The following is a 23,907-nucleotide window of genomic DNA, read 5'->3' on the forward strand; positions in this document are numbered from 1 at the left end:
GATCAGTGGCTCTCATAAACATTGACTACATTTCCTTGATTGATACTAAAGGGAGAGCTTCAGAATGCTGATGCAGCCTCTATTTTCCGGTCCCTAAGGGTGTGGACAGAACTGATCTGACCAATGAGAAGGTCTGAGGAGTGGCCAATGGGACGTCACAGTCTTTATGACCATCCAGCTGCCCCTCCCTAATTTGCGTATACTGTATGTCGTGATCTGGTAAACCACATATTATTGTGCACTATGAAGTTGCCATTCCAGAGATACTAAACTTGATTGCCTTAAACAGGCAGGTCACACAGGAGGTAGATAATAGCCTAGTCATGTATGATCGTGATCTGTTTAGTAATTTTTTCAAATTCGAATATATATTTAATAGTGATTTATCCTTATCATATCTAATTTTATGTATTATATGCAAAGTTTGAGACTGGAGAAGTGGTCTTTTGCAGATCAAGGAGGAGAGCAATCGGTATAGGCCAGGCCTAGAACAGTGTAGGACACTTTATTGCACACCATGTACTCATAATAAGTTGGATTACCATGAGGTCACAGCATGACAAAACTGGAATGCTTTCAGTTTTAGGATGCCTGATCCAAAAGCCCTCGATTCAAAGTGCTGAAAAACTTTCTAGTCATTGGCTGCTAAAAAAAAATTAGGCTACAGTACATGTTGCCGAGAATGTGTTTCTAGCATGACAGCATCGCGCTGATTCTCGGCGACATGGTGCCGACATCTCGCGCTCGCTGGAATAGACAAAGCACACTCCAGCGAGCGCGTCATAGAAGCGACAGGGATCCGACTTGGATTCCCGCCAATTCTAGCTGCAGCATTTGGTATGCATTCCTGAGAGGGAGAACTCCACGCCAATTTTTAAATAAAAAACAATCCATACCAAACCCGTATCCAAAGCACACTACCCGGCCGGCCATGAAAGGAGTGGGGACGAGCGAGCACCCCCCCTCCTGAGCCGTACCAGGCCGCATGCCCTCAACATGGGGGGGTTGGGTGCTCTGGGGCAGGGGGCACCCTCTCCCCATGTTGATAAGGACAGGGCCTCTTCCCGACAACCCTGGCCGTTGGTTGTCGGGGTCTGCGGGCGGGGGGCTTATCGGAATCTGGGAGCCCCCAGATCGGAATCTGGTTCCCGCGATGGGGCTCGTAGGTGGTCAATCTCACCGAGAAAGGGAGCGAGATTGACACAATATCGCGGTCACCTACTGTATCTCCTGATATACTGCAATGTTCTGCTCTAGATCCCCTGGCTAAAGCATTCAATTAGTTATTTGCAGCTTTAACAAAACCTTGTTTATTATTTATTTGCCAAGTATTAATATAGAAAAATGGTTAACAGCCATTCCTGAGTTCTTTTGAAATTCCCAGACCCAAAGAAAATTATGGAGATGCACTCCTGGGTTTATAGATATGTTCTGAAAGGGAGCGGGGGGTGGGGGTCACAGCTGCTCTGTCTTCTATTCTAAAAAACTTCATGGCTAATTTAGGACTTTCAAACAAAATGACTGTCCTATGTTTTTTTACTCAGTTTTTGGTGTGACCAGTTTGCACTCTCATCACACACTTGCATTAAGTTTTTGAAGGAACTTGCGTGGTCGGTTGTTTCAAGCACAAAGGAGAACTTTCTACACAGTTCCATCAACAACTTTGGCTCTGCAAGTAGTCCAAGACTGGCTCAATGATGTTGAAAATGAAGGGCTATGTGGGTGCCACACTATCTGTTGCACAATTCATTGTTCTTCTTTTTGCCTCATATACTTCCTAATGTTTTTGTCTGTGTGTTGGGGTTATTGTCAAGGAGAAGAATGAAGGGTCCGATCAGACAACCCTCTAATGCTACTTCTTGTTTCACAATGTTCTGCCTGCCTGTACTACATTTAAAGTGGAAGAAAATCCTAACTCTTAGCTATTCTTAAAAATATACCCTCCCCCTCCACCTACCTACCCTGTATAAAAAGATCTGTGTACTATTTTACATTTACTCCAGTCTGGTCATGTGATCCTGCAGTTCCCGCTCCCCTCTGTAAGGAAGCACTATGCATTATGTATATTTTTTCAAAGGGGATGTTGCCATCTGTAAAATATGATCTTTCCTACTGGCACACTACTATAGAATACATAAATTGACCATCAAAGTTCAAATGTGAACATGAGTAAGGGCAGAGATGCCCAAAACGGTTGTTTCTCCTGTGCCAGTTCATTGTGTTATATGAAGACATACCTGGATTAAAAAACGTTTGATTATTACAATTCGCTACCAGTCCTTTATTAAAAAGAAAAAAAAAAAAGCCACAATAAATATAAAAAAGTACTTACTGATGTAAAAGCCAGCATTTCTTCATCTGTTAACTTGTGCACTGGGTTATTCTTCTGGAAATCAATACTGAAAAATGAATCATGATATGAACAGCTAAGTAAATTTTCTTCAAGTAATTTAATCAAATTGTATACTAAAGACACAAAGTATGTAACCATATTTTATGTTTACATCATGCTGGTATGCTTTTTACCACCAAATTAAAATTTCCAGCAGGATAACTTAAAGCTGATACCAATGTTGTCTAATCATTTGCACCAGAATTAATAACCCTTTGGCCGTCTAGAGAATAAATATCAGCTTTAACAAAACTGTAAACACGGATTCTAAAATGTAAGGTTAAATCACACTGTCTGAGAATCCATAATTTCCAACAATTAGCATATAGGATGATTACATGAGCCTATCTATCAGGTTTGATAATATTGTCTATATAGCTATGGCATGGCACATTGTTAACATCACTAGAAACTGCTTTATGATTACATGATTTATTTATAATGGTTATGATAATTGCATTCATGATCCTGTTGTTATCATATTTATTATTATTTGATGAACACTTTCAGATCCAGGCCTTCATGGCTTTAGGAATGTTTCTATTGCAATATCTCATATATTGTTACATATAACGGGGGCAGGTTTGTAACATTTGTTTTAAGGAGTAAGGGCCCTTTCACAGGAGACGGATCTGTGATGATCCGCCCCGTGAACCTCCGCTTGCTCAGCGGGGATCGCTCTGCTGATCCCCGCTGAGGCGGCGGATGACAGGGCGGTCCCCGCACACTGTGCAGGGAACGCCCTGTCAGATCTCCGCTCTGCCCTATGGGGGGATCAGATGAACACGGACTGTCTGTCCATGTTCACCCTATCCGCTCTGCAGACGGATGGAAAAATAGGATTTTCCTCCGTCTGCAGAATCTGAGGATTGCGGACACTGATGAGATTGGGTGTCCGCGGATGTTCACCCGCTATCTCATAGGGATCAATGTATGTCCCTTTTTCATCTGTAAACGGATGGATGAAAAATTTACAGAGTTGAAACAATGCAATTGAGTCCATGGCAAACTTTCTTTTTTTAAAGGGGGATTTACAATTTGACAAAGAAATCCCCTACAGTGAGCCAACTGTTTTAAGCTGCTGCATGACGTGGAGCTGTAATGCATTTTCAAAGCCATAATTATCAATGAGCTGCTTAGCCTTTTTTACTGGCTAACTGGAAGCAATATAATTCCAAAGTGGCAGTTGTGCTGAACCAAAGTTCTTAGGCAGTCTCAAGGCCATAAAATACATTATGCATGACAGATTTACAGGGAGTAAACACCACTACTTGATCATTTTTTTCATAAATGTAGAAAACCTCAACATCAGCTGACATCAACAGGTTAAAGCACACCTAAACTCACAGTTCTAAAAAAAAAAAAAAAAATCATTGTAAGAGTCGAGGTTGAAGGTTATGGTAAAAGTAGAAAAAAAAAAAAATGTGTAGCCATAATTAAGCCAGGTACCATGTGTCTTAATGTAGAGCTGGCATTAAAATACCTGCTCAACAGCAACTTTGAACTGTGGGCATGAAAGCAGTCTTCAATAGCTTTGTCTGAAATTATCAGTGTCCCATTGCTGGTATATCATGTGACGTGATAAATACATGCCCCTTAACTATCCCAGATCCTGAAGGACTATTCCAGCACCTAAACAGCTTGCCACAGTGTCATCAGTCCAGAATATGTCCCGCCATAGAAGTAAAAATGTAGCCACCAAGTCAACTGCCATAATAAAAAAGGGGAAACCGCTCAACTTCAATTCAATGGAAGACTATTTGGCCAGGAGGCCACAAATTCACTTCATTGGTGAAAAACTGGGTCAAGAGAATTTCTTAAAAATGCATGCGAAATGCAGGAAATCAAAACCAGTCCCAAGTAGCCATACTTACGCTCTATAACATATGTTGAACATACCATAGACCTGATGCCTGCATAATTTTCTACTCTCACTATCCTGCAAGCTGTACTGTATATTACATAATACCGTGCAGGATGTTTATTGTCTCAATAGTTGCTGGCTGCAAAGGTGTTTTTAATTGTTTTAATAAAGTTTTTTCTTTAGCGGAGAAGTGAAAGTGCAGAGCACATTCATGGGTTCTGTTGTGAACATTTTGTTTATCGCCTATGTGATCTAATCAGTATATCTTGCTGGGTTCGGACAAGTATAAATAAGACCCCTTTCACACTGGAGAGTTTCTACAGCATTTTAGCGTTAAAAATAGCACTCTTAAAACACCCATAAAATGCTTTACATGCATCTCAATGGACCCTTTCACAATGAGGCGTTGCGCTGGCAGGGCATTGAGAAAAGTCCTGCAAGCAGCATCTTTGTAACAGCTTTTGGGCACTGAAAAATACACTCCAGAAACGCCCCTCTTCATTGAAATGAATTGAAAGTGCTGTAAAAACGCCTGAATAGCACATATAATCTGCTCTGAGCTGTAGAAAAGTCACACGATCTCCCAAAAATGTAAACATGCAAGTAAAAAAAAAGAGCATTAACAACAGCAGGACTGAAATTGCCCATGCTTCAATTACGCTGGAAAAATGCTGTTAAAACGCCCACAGCGCTGCGTTAATTTTACTGCTAGCACCCTAAAAACGCACGCCCTGGAGGTGGGAGCGCACGGAGACACAGGGTACCCCATCCTGTGTCTCCGTGCGCCCCCACCTCCCCCACTGTGCGATTGCGTGGGGCCATGCTGGACGGTAATTGAAGCCACGGCTTTGCGGCCTTCTGCAGGCCTATGCTTCCTTCTGTGATCTGGCGCCATCTTGTGGTGGCCGTTGGCATGACAAGTAAACCAGCAATTCTAATGGAGCTTCCCCAGTGTTTTCACTGCCATCTCCTTCCCTCTAATTAGAGTCCTCAAACATTATATATATTCTAACACCCGAGAGAATAAATTGGCGGTCATTGAAATACTTTGTCACACACTATTTGCGCAGCGGTTTTACAAACGCACTTTTTTGGGAAAAATACACTTTTTTTAATAAAAAAAAAAATAAGACAACAGTAAAGTTAGCCCAATTTTTTTTATATTGTGAAAGATAAAGTTACGCCGAGTAAATTGATACCCAACATGTCACGCTTCAAAATTGCGTCCGCTCATGGAATGGCGACAAACTTTTACCCTTTAAAATCCCCATAGGCGACGTTAAATAAATTCTACGGGTTGCATGTTTTGAGTTACAGAGGAGGTCTAGGGCTAGAATTATTGCTCTCGCTCTACCAATCGCGGCGATACCTCACATGTGTGGTTTGAACACCTTTTACATATGCGGGCGCTACTCGCGTATGCATTCGCTTCTGCGCTCGAGCTCGACGGGGCACTTTTCTGCCTCCTAACTTTTTTAGCTGGCTCCTAGATTCCAAGCAAATTTGTCAAACCCTGGTCTAGGTGACTAATGATAAAATATACCACTAACATATAAACATTAAACAGCACAGTGTGAGGGTCTTAAGAAGAAAAAAAACAAAACTTCCCCGTGTACATCAATGCACCCTTGAAATACAGTATACAAAAAAAATCGGTAACTGTGAAACACTTTTATAAAACTGAAAATATTTTTGCAGTAACTGTAAGGCTTTATGTAGAAAACTTTAGTAGGGCTTTAACATGTTTAACGTGTAGAAAACTCAGTAGATTGCTTTAAAAAAGGCCTGGATTCTTTCCTAAATGTACAGAATATAACTGGGTACTGACATTTATAGGTAAAGTTGATGCAGGTAAAATCTGATTGCCTATCGGGGGATCAGGAAGGAATTTCCCCCCTGCTGTAGCAAATTGGAGCATGCTTTGCTAGGGTTTTTCGCCTTCCTCTGGACCAACGGTGGATGAAATATTGTGTATATGGGATTGTATTTTTTTATAATTTTTTGGGTTGAACTTCTGTCTTTTTTAACCTATGTAACAATGATGCACATATCTGAGGTCAAACAATAGGGTGTTTATATTAATAATTTACAATATCTATATACACAAACAGCTGTATACATATGTACATACACAAATGTACACGGATAGACATGCAGGCATAAACATGTTGTCATACACAATATTTCACTCATGTAGCAGAAATAAACACTGAAGTAATCATAGAGCGTGTGCTTACAATGAATTCTACTACTTGCACGCCATGGTGTAATGAAAAGCTCAGATAATATATGCAGATGATTTCTTGCATATCGCAAGTAGGCAGCTGGAGAATCAAAAGAAACCTACTCTGCTCTACACCCTGGTAATTTCTAGTCACAAACCTTACACATAAAACTGTCATGTTACCCAACGACCAAAGGCTTAGGATCTTGACAACTAGAAAGGTACAATATTTAAAATCCAATTACATGTTTCAGACAAATGTATCTTCCATCTTGTCCCCTTATACATGTACAGTGATGAAAATAAGTATTTGAACACCCTGCTATTTTGCAAGTTCTCCCACTTGGAAATCATGGAGGGGTCTGAAATTGTTATCGTAGGTGCATGTCCACTGTGAGAGACACAATCACAATGTATGATTTTTTAACTATTTATTTGTATGATACAGCTGCAAATAAGTATTTGAACACCTGAGAAAATCAATGTTATTATTTGGTACAGTAGCCTTTGTTTGCAATTACAGTGGTCAAACGTATCTTGTAGTTTTTCACCAGGTTTGCACACACTGGAGGAGGGATTTTGGCCCACTCCTCCACACAGATCTTCTCTAGATCAGTCAGGTTTCTGGGCTGTCGTTGAGAAACACGGAGTTTGAGCTCCCTCCAAAGATTCTCTATTGGGTTTAGGTCTGGAGACTGGCTAGGCCACGCCAGAACCTTGATATGCTTCTTACAGAGCCACTCCTTGGTTATCCTGGCTGTGTGCTTCTGGTCATTGTCATGTTGGAAGACCCAGCCTCGACCCATCTTCAAAGCTCTAACTGAGGGAAGGAGGTTGTTGCCCAAAATCTCGCAATACATGGCCCCGGTCATCCTCTCCTTAATACAGTGCAGTCGCCCTGTCCCATGTGCAGAAAAACACCCCCAAAGCATGATGCTACCACCCCCATGCTTCACAGTAGGGATGGTGTTCTTGGGATGGTACTCATCATTCTTCTTCCTCCAAACACGGTTAGTGGAATTATGACCAAAAAGTTCTATTTTGGTCTCATCTGACCACATGACTTTCTCCCATGACTCCTCTGGATCATCCAAATGGTCATTGGCAAACTTAAGACGGGCCTTGACATGTGCTGGTTTAAGCAGGGGAACCTTCCGTGCCATGCATGATTTCAAACCATGACGTCTTAGTGTATTACCAACAGTAACCTTGGAAACGGTGGTCCCAGCTCTTTTTCAGGTCATCCCGTGTAGTTCTGGGCTGATTTCTCACCTTTCTTAGGATCATTGAGACCACACGAGGTGAGATTTTTGCATGGAGCCCCAGTCCGAGGGAGATTGACAGTCATGTTTAGCTTCTTCCATTTTCTAATGATTGCTCCAACAGTGGACCTTTTTTCACCAAGCTGCTTGGCAATTTCCCCGTAGCCCTTTCCAGCCTTGTGGAGGTGTACAATTTTGTCTCTAGTGTCTTTGGACAGCTCTTTGGTCTTGGCCATGTTAGTAGTTGGATTCTTACTGATTGTATGGGGTGGACAGGTGTCTTTATGCAGCTAATGACCTCAAACAGGTGCATCTAATTTAGGATAATAAATGGAGTGGAGGTGGACATTTTAAAGGCAGACTAACAGGTCTTTGAGGGTCAGAATTCTAGCTGATAGACAGGTGTTCAAATACTTATTTGCAGCTGTATCATACAAATAAATAGTTAAAAAATCATAAATTGTGATTTCTGGAATTATTTTTTTTGATTATGTCTCTCACAGTGGACATGCACCTACGATGACAATTTCAGACCCCTCCATGATTTCCAAGTGGGAGAACTTGCAAAATAGCAGGGTGTTCAAATACTTATTTTCCTCACTGTACAAGCTTTGCTGTGCTCTGTGGGTTTGTTCACATTCAGGTTGCAGAAAGAACATAAAAACTCTTCTTAATTTTCTAAAACTGGAGTGTGCAAAATCTGGCACAGCACTGCATAGCCACTAAACAGCTTCCATTTTTTTTTGTCAAAGCTTAATTGAACAAGCTGTATATAAGAGAATAGAGGCACCTTTAAGTGTAGCAATATAGTTACATTTAATGAAGGTACAACATTTGGTAACATATTGCTACACTTAGTGCCGCTTCACTTCTCTTTTATGCTCTGTAGCTCCTCATGGATTTCTGCTTCTAATCCCCTTGTGAAGGCTGCCATTTGTGGATGGACATTTTATGGTTACACAACCTATCACATTGCTATAATCTCTTTATATGGACTATAAACTGAAGGACTTATGAATGGTTGTGGAATGAATCATCTGAGTTTCCATAATTTCTTATGGGCCAATTCGCTTTGATATACAAGTGCTTTGGAACGAATTATGCTCGCAATCCAAGGTTTTACTGTAACTCTTTGAATTGTGTGCACCGATAGTACAAATAAAGAAAAAAATATAGTTTAACAGTCACCTGAAAAAATTTAATTTTTACTAAAGCATTTCTTTTGAATATATATATATATATATATATATATATATATATATATATATATATATATATATATATATATATATATATTTTTTTTAAATCTCTCCTTCTGATCTCCAGCATTTTTATTGTGGCCACTTCCTGTGTTCTCTCCAGAAAAGGCTTCAAGGCATTTGTGCATGTGCATTTGTGCATGTGCAAGCTTCTTGTTTGTAACGCCTGCTTAAAGGGGTTGTAAAGGTTTGTTTTTTATTTTGTAAATGGATTCCCTTAAGCTAGTGCATTGTTGGTTCACTTACCTTTTCCTTCGATTTCCCTTCTAAATGTTTTTTTTCTTTGTCTGAAGCTTGCCCCATCATCGAAGCCATTCTGGCTGGGGGTTAGACCGCGTGCTTGCCCCCTCCCTTGGGACTACATCCTTGCGGGGAGATGCTGTGTTCGCAGGGATGTAGTCCAAAGGGAGGGGGCGAGCACGCGGACTAACCCCTAGCCAGAACGGCTCGGATGATGGGGGAAAACTTACTGAGGAGGAAAAGGAAGAGAAAAAATTCAGACAAAGAAAAAAAAAAATTTAGAAGGGAAATCGAAGGTACAGGTAAGCGAACCAACAATGCACTAGCTTAAAGGGTCACCAAAGGAAAACATATTTTTTGCTGAAATTACTGTTTACAGGGTATAGAGACATAATAGTTAACTGATTCCTTTTAAAAAACGATTAAAAATAGATAAAAATCAACCATATAATGTACCTGTAGTTTTTTAGTTTCGTTTTTGCATTTAGTTTCGTTTTAGCATGTTATGCTGTATCTGTGCTGGACAGTGCCATAGAGCAGTATTGGTTTGAAAACGAAACTAAAATCTCCCATTACTGTGGTGATCAGGAAACAGACAACCAGGAAGTGTCCAAAACAGAGGAGAATTACAGCAACATCAGAGAAAAAACGAACAATGAGGACATGAAACCAGGACAGCAATAAGGTAAAGGAAGCTATTTAGCTAAAAAAAATAAAAATTCCTTTAGTGACCCTTTAAAGAGGAAGTAAACCCTGATGGGCGTTACTTCCTCTTTGTTTCCCTGTAAAGATAAAGCATAATGGGCTATTATGCATCGCATAGTAGCCCATTATGTGACACTTAAATGCAGGAGAAGCCCGTGATGTCCCCGTCTTCCTCGCTAGTATCGAGGGACCATTCCTCACCCCTCTTCCTTCCAGGGCCGTGAACTCCAGCACTGTGACTTGCCGGAGTCGCGTGACGTCACTCACGCGCATGCGCGTGGGAGCCGCAGGACCGTGCAGGTCTGGGAGATATTTCAAGCACCTACACGTAAGGCCCCATACACACCATAGAATCCATCCGCAGATAAATCCCAGCAAATGGGTTTCAGCGGATAGATCCTATGGTGTGTACACGCCAGCGGATCTTTATCCGCGGATATATCTCCCCTGGGATGGATTCCAGCAGATCGGATATTCGCTGACATGCAGAACAAATCCATCTGCTGGAATCCATCCCAACGGATGGATACGCTGGTCTGTACAGACTGACCGAATCCATCCGTCCGAAGGGATCCCCCGCATGCGTCGCAATGATTCAACGCATGCGTGGAATTCCTTATATGACAGCGTCGCGCACGTCGCCGCGTCATAATCGCGGCGACGGCGCGACACGTCATCGCCAGAGGATTTCGGCGCGGATTTCAATGCGATGGTGAGTACACTCCATCGCATTAAAATCTGCTGAAATCCTCGAGAGGATTTATCCGCGGAAACGGTCCACTGGACCGTATCCGCGGATAAATACTCCCGTGTGTATGGGGCCTAAGCCTTAATCAAGGCTTACCTGTAGGCTAAAGTGGTTGTAAAGGGTTTACAACCACTTTAAAGGAACCGATTTAGAAAATAAAAAAACAAACCTTTACAACCCCTTTAATGTTTGTAAAATTATCACTTGCAGACTGTATCAACAGTCCGTGTGACAACACAGGATTGTAGGCAGATTCACAACTGGAAGACACAGCAATTGCAGGTTATAGGAAAAAGTGCCTGAAAGACCTGGCATGTAAGATTCCCAGGCATTATTTTAACCACGTGCCTACTGGACACTTTGAAGGACAACTGCATGTTGTCCTTCATATGCATGTTGTCTTGCATATGTACCCATATGACATTTTGAAAATTTTGAAAAAAAAACATAAAAATGTTCATAGTTTGTTATAAAATTTTGCAAACAGGTCATTTTTCCCCTTCGCTCATGTGCACTGATAGGCCCTGATGAGGCGGTGGCACTGATTGGCAGCACTGGTGGGCACCATTGGGACTGCACTGATAATCAGTTACCTGATTATTAGTGCCGATGTCCCTTTAACACAAGAAGGTTATCAGCTCTTTTCTTAAAAGCAAAGCAACAAACTTTAAGCCCCGGTTCATATACAGTGCCTTAAAAAAGTATTCATACCGCTTGACATTTTCCACATTTTGTCATGTTACAATCAAAAACGTAATAGTACTTTTATGTGATAGACCAACACAAAGTAGCACATCATATGGCGTCCTGCAAACTGCAAACAGGACTTCTTATGGCTTTCTTTCAACAATAGCTTTCTTCTTGCCACTCTTCCATAAAGGCCAGATTTGTGGAGTGCACGACTAATAGTTGTACTGTAGACAAATTCTCCCACCTGAGCTGTGGATCTCTGCAGCTCCTCCAGAGTTACCATGGTCCTCTTGACTGCTTCTCCGGTTAATGCTCTCCTTGCCCGGCCAGTCAGTTTAAGTGGACACCCACGTCTTGGTAGGGTTGCAGTTGTGCCATACCCTTTCCATTTTTGGATGATGGATTGAACAGTGCTCCGTGAGATATTTAAAGCTTGGGATATTTTTTTATAACCTAACTCTGCTCTAAACGTCTCCACAACTTTATCCCTGACCCGTCGGTCATGTTCCTTGTTCACTAGCGTACTCTAACAAACCACTGAGGGCTTTGCAGAACAGCTGTATTTATACTGAGATTCAATTACACACAGGTGGATTCTATTTACTAATTAGGTGACTTCTGATGGCAATTGATTAAACTAGTTAGGGGTATCAGAGAAAGAGCCGGGTTCACACTGGGGCGACTCGTCAGGCGGCTCAGCCGACCTGACGAGTCGCGTCCCATTAAATGCTATGGAACCGTTCTAATAGGAGCGACGCAAGTCGCTCCGACTTAGAAAGAGGTTCCTGTACGACTTCGGGGGCGGCTCGAGGCGACCTGCATTGACTTCTATACAGAAGTCGTTTTGCTGGTCGACTCTGAAGTCGTCCTCAGGACGACTTGCAGAGTCGCCCCCGGAGTCGTGCCGCAGGAGTGTGAACCGGCTCTTAAGGGGGCTGAATACAAATGTACACCACACTTTTCAGATATTTGTAAACATTTAAGAAAACCATTTATCATTTTCCTTCCATTTCACAATTATGTGCCAGTTTGTGTTGGTCTATCACGTAAAATCCCAACAAAATACCTTTACATTTTTGGTTGTAACATGACAAAATGGTTTCCCGCACCGTACTGAAACCACACTTCATTTATGCGATCTGCCACCCGTGTCAATGTTAAATTAACGACACACCAAAACCAGTCGCAAAATGCAGTGTGATTGCAAGAATACGATCCAAATTCGGTACATCAACAAAAAAAATAAAGATGCCTGCACATTTTTAGTACTGTGCAAATTGAGACCATACAAAATGAATGGGCTCAAATTGCATTTGATTTTAATAGTTATGTGGTGTAATTCCTATCTGAATCACATGCAGAGCACAAGGGTGAACCCAGACTTAAACAAGTTGGTATCAAATAGATGCAAGTTGGAGCAGGAAATAGAGAATTAAATGGTTGTTGGGCATTGGAGAGGACAGCTAATTTTAGCAGGAATGTGCTGCTGCTTTCAAGGTAATGGTCATGTATTCTCTAATGGCTAGTTTGAAAAGACATCTTACTATGTGGGGACTGCTACTAGCAATGTCTGGGACAGAGGATTGAGATTGTGTTGTGGTCTGTGCGCTTAAAATTGTAGCTTTGTATGAATTGTCTGGTGACTTATTTGGCCGGTCTGAGTAGTATCTGTGTGCAGGTGTCCTTCAGTGTTGCGTGGGCGTAAGGAGTAGAAAGGGTATTTCATGTGGATAAGGTTGCTTTCCCCAGGCTGCGGTTCTCTACTGCTCCATGCATTATTTTTGATATAGTGAGTAGCTCAGGGACAGAACTCAGGAGGGCAAGAAATTAAAATGGGCAGGCGCAAACACACATGAAATTGACTCTCACAGTGACACAGACAGCAGTGTGCAGCAGCACAGATGATGACACCTAACCGACTAATTCCCTCCTGAGTCACAGTGACAGTCTCTTTCCATACCAGGTGCTCCCTTTAGTCCACTCAAGACCAAACAGCACTGACAGTCCTGCTCCCAGCTTGCTTTGCTCCCATCCCGCACACAAGGCCCCGGCCACTCCACTCGACTCCCTTGGACCATGACAACACACTCAGGCACAACCTCTGCCAGGCCCACTGGTGCTGCCCAAATACAATGTAGCAGGCATTCGGATGGTCTGGGCTGGCTTCATCGGGCAGAGCAGATGACCAGACCAGATAGGATGAGGCAGACTAGAAAAGTTGATGAGAGCATGAGGAAGATGCAGATAATTTCCATAGGTGGCAGAATTGGCTTGGATTTTCATCGGAGCATTTCCTTATGATCTGGAGGACAAAGGACGTTCATCTGGAACTTCCATCTATGTTACACAAATTACCAAGGACATTTCTAACCCTGCTGAAAAGAATGTTGCAGCTTGTCCAGGGACAAAAGTCTGATCGCCCAGAACATATGGGGGTCGAAACAGAATGTTTGCCTCTCATTTACAATATTGGGGATTTATTTCATCCTTTCCTGGACAAAGGCTACTGAGAATTGCTAGTTACCAGTTTTTTCACATATCATGTTAAAAAAAGCAAGAGGTTTACAATTGTTTTGCTTGTTTCTTTTAAGCTTCTTGCTGTATACCCAAGGAAGCAATTAAAACTATGTAGTGTATTAATGTACTTTACTCAACAGAAAAGCCACACACACACAACTGCAGGATACACAATTCATTACAGTGTATATGATGGTCAATAACCAAACTAATCAGCTACTGTACTTAACTTACCATCTTAAAGAAAAGGTTTTTCTATAAGATGGAATCATCTTCTAGAATCCAGGGTCTTCCAGACTGCTTCCTGTTTCTTTGAAGTCCTCAGATCAACTCTGTCCTTCTCTGTCTCCAGAACAAGTGTTCCTTCTTTGTCTTCCAGAACAACTGTTGCTCATTTGTACCTCAAGCATGTGGCTTGTTCAAAGTCACCCCCCTTATTTCCTGCTACATCATATCCTGTAGCCTGACTTCCTGTGCTGAGCTCATATGAATCCTATGGTTTCATTTGCATATCAATAGGGGAGCCCTAGCTTCAAAAACATCACATGTAACTAAAATGTTACTCTTCTTGTGGGTCCCTCACTTCTTCCTTTCCTGGTTCACAATCATTACCCCCTCTTTCCTCCTCCAGAGGTTAGCATCTATTATCATCTGTATACTCAATCTGTAAAAAGAGAGGCATCATCATTTGGTGAGTCCTATTCTGGGGAGAGGTGCTTGAGCACTTTTTATTCATGTGGAGATATTGAATTTTCTTGAAAATGTTATTTAACCACTTAATGACCACCCTATAGCAGTTTACTGCTACAGGACAGCTGCTGTGTGCAGGATCCTGTATATATATACAAAATCCTTTATATATACTTGATCCTGCACTTGCGAGTAACAAGTGCATGCCATGGCGGCCATCTCCGATTATTAACAGCAGGAGCTGATGGGTGGGTACTGCAGACTCTGAATGCCGACACCACCTGATCACTCAGCACACAGGCCCAAGGGCAGTCTGCCTATGTAAACAAGGCAGATTGCTATTCTGTCAGGAAGGAAGACGTGGATCCTGTGTACCTGCAAGGCAGTACAAGCACCTCCCCCACAGTAAGAAAACACCAGCTAGGCACACATTTAACCCTTTTATCACCCCTTCCCAGCCAGTGTCATTAGTACAATGACAGGGTATATTTTTAGCACTGATCACTGTAATAGTGTCACTGGTTCCCAAAAAAGTGACAAAAGTGCCAGTTAGTGTCTGACGCAATATTGCAGTCCTGCAATAAGTCGCTGATCTATGCCATTACTAGTCAATAATAAAAAAATGAAGAAATTCAATATTTTTACTATATTATTTATTTGGTTATTGGATATGTTTTATAGCAGAATTAAAAAAAGATAATTTTTTCTAAAAGTTGTCAGTCTTTTTTTTTTGTTTATAGCACAAAAAATAACGCAGCACTGATCAAATGCCACCAAAAGAAAGCTCTATTTGTGGGGAAAAAAAGGACATACATTTTATTTGGGTACAGTGATGCACAACCGCACAATTGTTAAAGTTACACAGTGCTCCATCACAAAAAATGGCTTGTAAAGGAAGGGGGGGGGGGGGTAAATCTTCCTGAAGTCAAGTGGTTAAACTGTTGCAGGATGATCTAATCTTTATTTTAGCATATTTTAGGTGGAAAGACATGTGGAACTTTACAACGAACAACGTGATAAAAATAATGTTCTTTGGCAAGAAACAAACTCTACTACTCCATAGTAATAATTAGGCTACCAAAATAAGTGTGTGCTGTAAATTGCCTGCAGCATTGCTCCTGTTTCTTCTTGCTGGCGGCTCCCATTTTGCTGAAGCCCAGAGTGCCTGAAAAGCAGTTAATCTTTAGGCAGTCAGCAGATCAGGGTGAGACAGTGCATTACTGTATTTTTAAACAGTATAAGCCCCCGTTCACACCTAGGCGTATATATACGCCTGTAGTGCGACGCCGCAGCCGCCCCTGAGACGCTGGAGGGATGATTTCACATTGTCCTCTATGGAGATGGTTCACATCTCCACGGTGAACGCCGTACGCCTGCCGCCTGAAAACAAGTCCTGGGCCTTTTTTTCAGGCGGCTTTCGGCGTTCGGCATAGGAGATGTGAACCATCTCCATAGAGGGGGTTAAGCTGCATTCACAATCGCAGCGTTTTGTCGCCGCAAATCGCCGCAATTTGTCGCCGCAATTCGCGGGACAAAACGCCGCGATTTTGTACGCCAAGGTGTGAATGCAGCCTAAGTGCTTATTTTCGATGTTTTTCATAGCTATACCTGCAAAAGGGGCCAGCCTGAAGTACTCAAGCAATACTTAATTTTCTGACTAAAGTTGTTTAATCGTGGTGGAGAAAGTGAATTTTTTCCCAATAAGTTTATTTAAACTGTTGTAGGTTCGACTAATTTTTATTTGAGCACTTTTCATTCATTTATTTCAGGTACCTATATAGCACCGTCAATTTACGCAGCACTTTACATATACATTGTACATTCACATCAGTCATTACCGTCAAGGAGCTTACCTAAGGTCCCTAACACACATTTCTACATAGATTAGGGCCAATTTAGACAGGATCTGAATAACCTACCAGCATGTATTTTAGAGTGTGGGATGAAACTGGAGTACCCGGAGGAAACCCACGCAGAAACAGGGAGAACATGCAAACTCGAGGCAGATGGTGTCATGGTTAGGATACGAACCAGCAACCCTTTTTGCTGTTAGGTGAAAGTGCTACCCACTACACCACTGTGCTGCCCTGCCCATGGTGGAAAGACTGAACTTTCAAATGTATCTAGAATGTTGGCAGGATGGACAAATCTATTTGTCATACACCTAGTCACTTTGGTTTTTACAGTGGTGCTTATTTGCTATAATGTACATTTTACATTCACAGATCCTTTTTTATTGTTATATTACATAGTTTTGTTTTTAGGCCATTTACTTTATTTTTACCTGGTGATCTGGACAGTATAAAAAAAAATACATTGATAATACATTGATAATACAATCCATTAGCATAGAGATATCGCACAAAAATCATGTAAAAATGTATTCATTAAAAGGTGTCTAAAGAAAAATAAAAAGTGAACAGTGCAAAGTAAATGTGTATAATCGCCCCAATATTCTAATGTAACCATATGTATGCTCCTCCTCACCCAGGTGCGCAAACCAACTCACAAACTGCTAACCGACAGGTAAGAACTCAGATATGGAGGCCTGGCTGCACTTTTTAGGAGAGATCCCTGCTGGGATGGATGGATGGATGGCACACTTCAGAACACCGAATAAGGGCTCCCAGAAGGCAAGGCAAGTAGATAAATTAGATAAATTAGCACAGTCATCACTCTAGCAGGTATGATTTTGTCACCGCTGTAGCTCAACCCGACATGTTTCATCCATTGGGATGTCATCTAGAGTTATAGGAAGATATTATCCTCCTATACGCCAGCATGACGTCTGATTGTACGAAGTATGTTGGGTTGTCCAATGAGACCCATCCCATTGGACGAAGCATGTCGGCTATGGACAATTTAGGGTACAGAATTTTTCATAATTTACATAAGCACGCAATTTTAAGGGTTGACACGATTGGCATCTACTTGACACAACTCCAACTTTTACATTTCCACGAAAAATGGGTATCGTACTGTGTATGCGTGCACTAAAATGAATTTTACCACTTCAACCAACGTTTTGCAGCCCCATTAAGTTGTCTGCGTTGATGAGCCCCTGATTAAATTTTCTGGCAGCTTATTTTTCAAACAGTAGCTTCCCAGAAAGTGTTCCAGATATGGGGTACAGATGTATAAGCTCTGTGACAGGGGCTATACATGTAGTTTTATGGTTTACGAAGGAAGAGATAGTCACGTAGAGCCAGAGAACTGCCCAGAATACATAGGGAGCACTGGCAAGATAGTGTGGAACTTGGTGTCACCCTTATTTAGAAAGGGGTACCATGTGTATGTGGACAATTATTACACGAGCGTGCCACTTTTTAGTCACTTGTTTGATCAAATTGGCGCATGTGGCACCGTGCGACCTAATCGCCCAGGCTTACCCCAGGGGCTTGTAGATTACCGTTTTAGACTAAGGGAGAGAGCCAGCTCCAAGTGTAATAATTTGCTTGCTGTGAAGTGGAGGGATAATAACAATGTTTTCCTTCTGTCCTCCCTTCACGCAGACACGACAGTCCAAATTCGTATGGCTACTGGTGTTGTGGAGAAACTGTATCAGTAGCCCATAAGGCCAGACGCTGGTACAAAAAAGTGTCTGTATACTTATTTCAATTGGCTTTGCTGAACACTCATGTGCTATACAGAGTTTCAGGACGGACTGGATCCTTCCTTAAATTCCAGGAAGATATCGTCAGAGCCCTTCTGTATCCAGGCGGTGCTTCACCTCACCATCCCCAACCAAATGCAGTAACCCGGCTGCATGAGAAGCATTTCCTGTATGTCCTCCCTAGTAGCCCTACCCAACGAGCCCCCTAAAGAAAATGTCATGTCTGTAGAAAGTGTGGATATAGTCGTGAAATCCGTTATTGTCCATGCTGTCCTGACAATCCTGGTATTTGCATTGGTGAATGCTTTGAACGCTAACACACACTAGTGCAGTTTTAGCGTAGGGTACAGCATTTCACAGACTAGGACACACTTTCACAGGGTCTCCCAAGATACCATCGCATTTTGAGAGACCCGAACCGTTACAGTTACAAAACAAAAGTGTAAAAAAACAGAGAAAAATATATAGAATAAGAAAAAACTAAAATTGTTGTTGTTTTAGAGTTCTCTCTCTCTATTGTTCTGCTTTTTTTTACTGTATTATATTCTGCAATGTTTTATTGTTATGTTTTATCAGGTTTGCTTTTCAGGTATGTTATTTTTTTTCATATTTTACTGTTTACTGTGTTTTATTGTTAACCATTTTTTTGTTTTCAGGTATGCCATTCAGCTGGTGCATGGATTTATTTATCTTGACAGCAACAGCGTTTGCTCCCATAATACATAAAGCCGTGACTCCAGTGCTGTAGAAGGTGATTTCACCACCACCAGTTAATAAAAAGAGCATATATGCCGAAGCATGGGGGCAGCAGGGGTGGAGGAGCAATTTGCTCCTAACATTTGCAGGCAGATGCCCCCATGCTTCAACATATATTAATGGTGCATGTATGCCCATCATTAGAAGTGGGTGGATGAAGGGAGGTATTCTAATGGTGGGCATACACACTGATCAATCTTTTTTTCCTTCAGCCAACAGGCTGCATGAAAAAAAAGATTACAATATATGCCCAAGGACCAGCAACATACTGGTATGTTGCTGGACTTTGAGTGGTTATATCAGAATGATGCCTGCGGGTTTAGGTATCATTCTTTTCAGCCAGCGAAAAGATGCGTGTAAAAGCAATCCTAGCGGCTAATTAGCCTCTAGACTGCTTTTACAAGCAGTGGGACGGAATATCCCCCCCCCCACCTCTTCCATGGTTTTCTCTAGCTCTCCTGTTCCAACAGGGAACCTGAGAATGCAGCTGGTGGTTCCACCAGCTGACCATAGAGCTGACCATAGAGACAAGAACAGCTCCAATTATCTCTATGGCCTAAGAAGCTGGAAGCTACGAGCATTTCATGACTTAGATTTCGCCAGATATAAACAGCGCCATTGGAAAAGCATTTCATCAAACCGATCTTGGTGTGGTCAGATGCTTTGAGGGCAGAGGAGAGATCTAGGGTCTAATAGACCCCAGTTTAAAAAAAAAAAAAAAAAAAAAAAAGAGTACCTGTCACTACCTATTGCTATCATAGGTAATATTTACATTCCCTGAGATAACAATAAAAATTATAAAAAAATAATAAATGGAAGGAACAGTTAAAAAAAGAGCATATATAACAAATAATAATAATAAAAAAAGCACCCTTGTAACCCCCCACCCGCTCTCGCGCAAATGCGAATGCAAGCGTTGCTCTGGCGTCATATGTAAAAAGCAATTGCACCATGCATGTGAGGTCTCACCGCAAAGGTCAGATCGAATGGTAAATCTGGGGACACAAACCCCCCCTAGGTGCTCACTTACTGTAATGATAAGACAGAGTTAATGGGTGCATGGGCGTACCTAATGTCTCATTATTACAGAGCTTGTGCTTTGGAACAAATTCGTCACTGGTGAACCCCCTAACACAAAACATGGTATTTAATGGAATCTATCTTCTTCAAGAATAAAAACCCTGTGCTACTCTTGTAGCAATAGATTAACACAATTCTGATTACTCAGCAACTAGGGCTACCCCCAAAATATGTTGGTGTCTTATTACCTTTACAACTCTCTTCGAAACTTAGCAATTTTCCCTTACCCATTGATGTTTTACAACAATTTATTCCAGATTTCACAATTTCCTTATGGAATTAAATAAGCCTAAACCATTTATCTGACCTTAATATAAACCATTCTATGTGCTCCTTTGAAATGCTCTGCACTAAACATAAACTAACACCTTTTGATAATTTTACATACCTACAAATCCACCATCTTTAAACATCCATTACCTTTAAGCATGGGCATTCCTACCTCAGTTCACCTTTTCTTAACCAATAGCCTTAGAATTCTGCAAGGCATAATCGTGCTCTTAATGAATGGAAACACTACCTTCTCTAAATCTAAAACCAAGTGTAGCGCTACCCCCGGAGGAGCCGCTGATTTGTTGTTGGGATCAGCGTTTTAAGTTACCTTGATGCAGTCTAGGGGTGCAGTTGGAGAAACAGAGCAGTAAGCGAAGGTCCAGACAGTGAATAAAGGTTTTCCAATGCTTTATTTCCAGGCCAACACGTCCAACATCAACATCAAATGGGAAAGAAAAGGCTGATAAAGGAAAAGAGAGAAACCTTGCAGTGTCAGGCCTGGAATTGAACCGAGCAGTCCTGCTCTCAGTAGTATCAAATTGTGGTTCGTCGCCACTCTAGCCAGAGTGGGTGAAGTGCCCCCGGGCAGACCCCTATCATAAGCCTGGCAGTCGAGGTGTCACTTTAGATTTGCTGGGAGGAACAGGTCTCTCTCACAGGCCTGGCTCTAGGGCCACTGCCACAGGCCTATTACTTTAAGCGAGCTAGATGGATGATTGGAGCGAATCCTCCCAGAAAGTTTTAGCATAGGTCACCGGATGACAGCAAAGCATACCTGTCAGCATTCCAGTCACCAGATCCCCGATTGGTTCGTTCAAGCCCTGTTGGACAACCTGCCTCCGGGTTCTCCTCAAGCCGACCCCCCAATCGAACGGCACCCAGCCTGGGATCCTCTCAATCGAACTGGGGACCCAATAAGTCATTGGAGTCCCTTTTCACCTCTGGATGAGGTTCTGTGTAGCCTTCAAATTTGGCCAGGTGGGCCGTGCTGGCGGGGTCCATGGATGCGCGCACCCTAAAGGTGGATGCTGCACCTGGAACCGGGACCCTGCAAAGATTTTTGAGCACATGACATCTGTCACAGATATACTCTCCCCCACCATGGGAGGGAAAACTCCTCGGATTGGCTGCTGGGGAAAACTTGCTCTGCCAGAACCCCTCTGGTGCCAACTGCCGGCCAGGGATGGCACCACATCCCCGGAGCACAGACTGACCCAGTGGACATTTCTGGAACGACAGAAGTACCAATTTAGCAAATTGCGAATGGGAGCAAAATAACTCTCCCATTCCCCACTAACTTTAGCGTAGTGCCCATACTGAAAGTAAGGGGGCGCTACACAAGTATAAGTGTAAATCAGAAATGTCTAAATTGTTACCTGAGAATTCTTGGCGAAAAGCTGTACTAACCACTGGGAATTATACCAAAAAGTTAACCCTTCAGAGTCTCTACCTATCACACTTACTATGCTGAAGGCTCTGTGGGGAAACTGGATCTCTCCAAAATGTACTGTGGAAATTGAGACAAATCCAATCGTATTGGAAAAAGATCTTTTTTTTTTTTTATAATTGCATCTTTTCTTTATTATTACAAGTTACACCACATACACAAAAACAATAACAAAGACAACAAAATATATAAAAAGACATCATACATATTTAAATAAAAATCCCTACGTACATTACATTACCCCCCCTCCCCATGAGCACCATCGGCCTCCCCCTCCCTCTCCTCCACTCCCCTCCGTCCCACCCCCCACCTACAAGAGGCAGGGAGGGACACTAGGGAGAGAAAGAAAGAGGAGGGGGGGAAAGGAAAGAAGGAAAAAAACAAAAACAAAAAAAAAAAGATCTTTACTTTGACCTTTGATATCACAGGATCTAAAATAGAACCAGACCCTTCATCTGCATTACTCCTCTAAAAATCAAATAATTCCCTTTGACAATGGTCATTCTTATCCATTTGCTCTTTGCAATTAAACTTTAAAGCGGGAGTTCACCCATTTAAAAAAAAAATAAAAATCTCCCCTTAGCTTCCTGCTCGTTCGGTCTAGGGGAATCGGCTATTTATATTAAAATATGTGCAGTACTTACCCGTTTTCGAGCTGCATCTTCTTCCGTCGCTTCCGGGTATGGGTCTTCGGGAGCGGGCGTTCCTTCTTGATTGACATTCTTCCGAGAGGCTTCCGACGGTCGCATCCATCGCGTCACTCGTAGCCGAAAGAAGCCGAACGTCGGTGCGGCTCTATACTGCGCCTGCGCACCGACGTTCGGCTTCTTTCGGAAATCGTGACGCGATGGATGCGACCGTCGGAAGCCTCTCGGAAACCTGTCAATCAAGAAGGAACGCCCATTCCCGAAGCCCATACCCGGAAGCGACGGAGAGGATGCGTCTCGTAAACGGGTAAGTACTGCACATATTTTAAAATAAATAGCCGATTCCCCTAGTAATAACGAGCAGGAATCTAAGGGGGAAAAGTGCCCTCTAAGGGTGAACCCCCGCTTTAAGCAGAACTCTGAGATTTAAAAAAATCCCCCATTAGTACCCCCCCCCCCCACACACACACACAAAAAAAAAAAAACAGTTATTACATTCTTCTTACAGTTTAAGAGATATGTCTGAATGAATTTTCAGGAAGTCAGCTCTGTGATTCAAAAAAATGCAGCATCTTTTTTGGCAGGTGTAATAGAATGTATAAATACCCAACTCTATTTTAAGTAGAAATTAACTTTTCAATATGTGTTTTGACATATTTAGCTTAAGTAACAGTTTGCATAGAAACTCACCCTGCAAGTCATTGTGGTTAAAGCTGATTCATGGAGAAGCCTGTTGTGTAAGCAAAATCATCAACTAGTTCTGGTTAAACTAAAATTCAGCAGTTTTATTGATAAGAAAATACTGAGTTTTTATAACTTTTAGAAACATATGCATTAAAACACAGCTCCTCCCTTCTTTCTTTTGCATATAAGCCACTGTGGTATTCAGTAAAGGTTAGAGATCTTATGAACACAATCAAATCTGTTTCTGAGTGTTATTTGGTCTCTCATGGAATATGGGGGATCATTGAAGCTTTTCCTGCATTACCTGAAATACACCAGGTGGCCGTATTAACTGTTCCCTCTTCAGCAGGGAGGATCTCTTAAAACAGGGATTGCATCATATCCTCTCTCCTCTCTTTACACTGCAATCAGACTACATTTACCATCATGCTTTGCAAATTATAACAAATGTGAGAGGCTTGTACGTGTAAATGTGAACAAGTCCACTTCAACATAAATCACACCCCTCATTCTGCAGCCAGAAAGCCATATATAACACGATATGATAGGTTACAGCCCCTTATAAATGTACAGCATGTCTGTTCTCTCCCCTCCAGCCACAACAGGAGATAATCATATTGCCCATACTTACTTTATGTAATCATTACTGAACTGTAGACACATACACACTGTACTTTGCTGTAATTCAGTATTACAAATATTGCTCCTGCTGCACATTGGAGATCATTCTAACAGCAATCAGTGGCCCCCTAGTGCAGCTCATCAATGACCTACCAGTGCAGCTCATCAGTTACCTACCAGTGCAGCTCATCAGTT

The 23,907-nt window shown here is 42.0% G+C and overlaps 1 protein-coding gene across 2 annotated transcripts in view; it reads right to left on the reverse strand.

Moving 5' to 3' along the window:
- Positions 1–23,907, reverse strand: part of TTC27 (tetratricopeptide repeat domain 27) — a 502,742-nt gene that overhangs the window by 209,719 nt on the left and 269,116 nt on the right. For both annotated transcript variants that reach the window (XM_040350814.1, XM_040350813.1), the window contains exon 10: positions 2,333–2,399. In XM_040350814.1, coding sequence (XP_040206748.1) covers positions 2,333–2,399 — 67 coding nt within the window. The remainder of the gene's footprint in view (positions 1–2,332; positions 2,400–23,907) is intronic.

Source organism: Rana temporaria, chromosome 4 (assembly GCF_905171775.1).
Source record: "Rana temporaria chromosome 4, aRanTem1.1, whole genome shotgun sequence".
Lineage (NCBI taxonomy): Eukaryota > Metazoa > Chordata > Amphibia > Anura > Ranidae > Rana > Rana temporaria.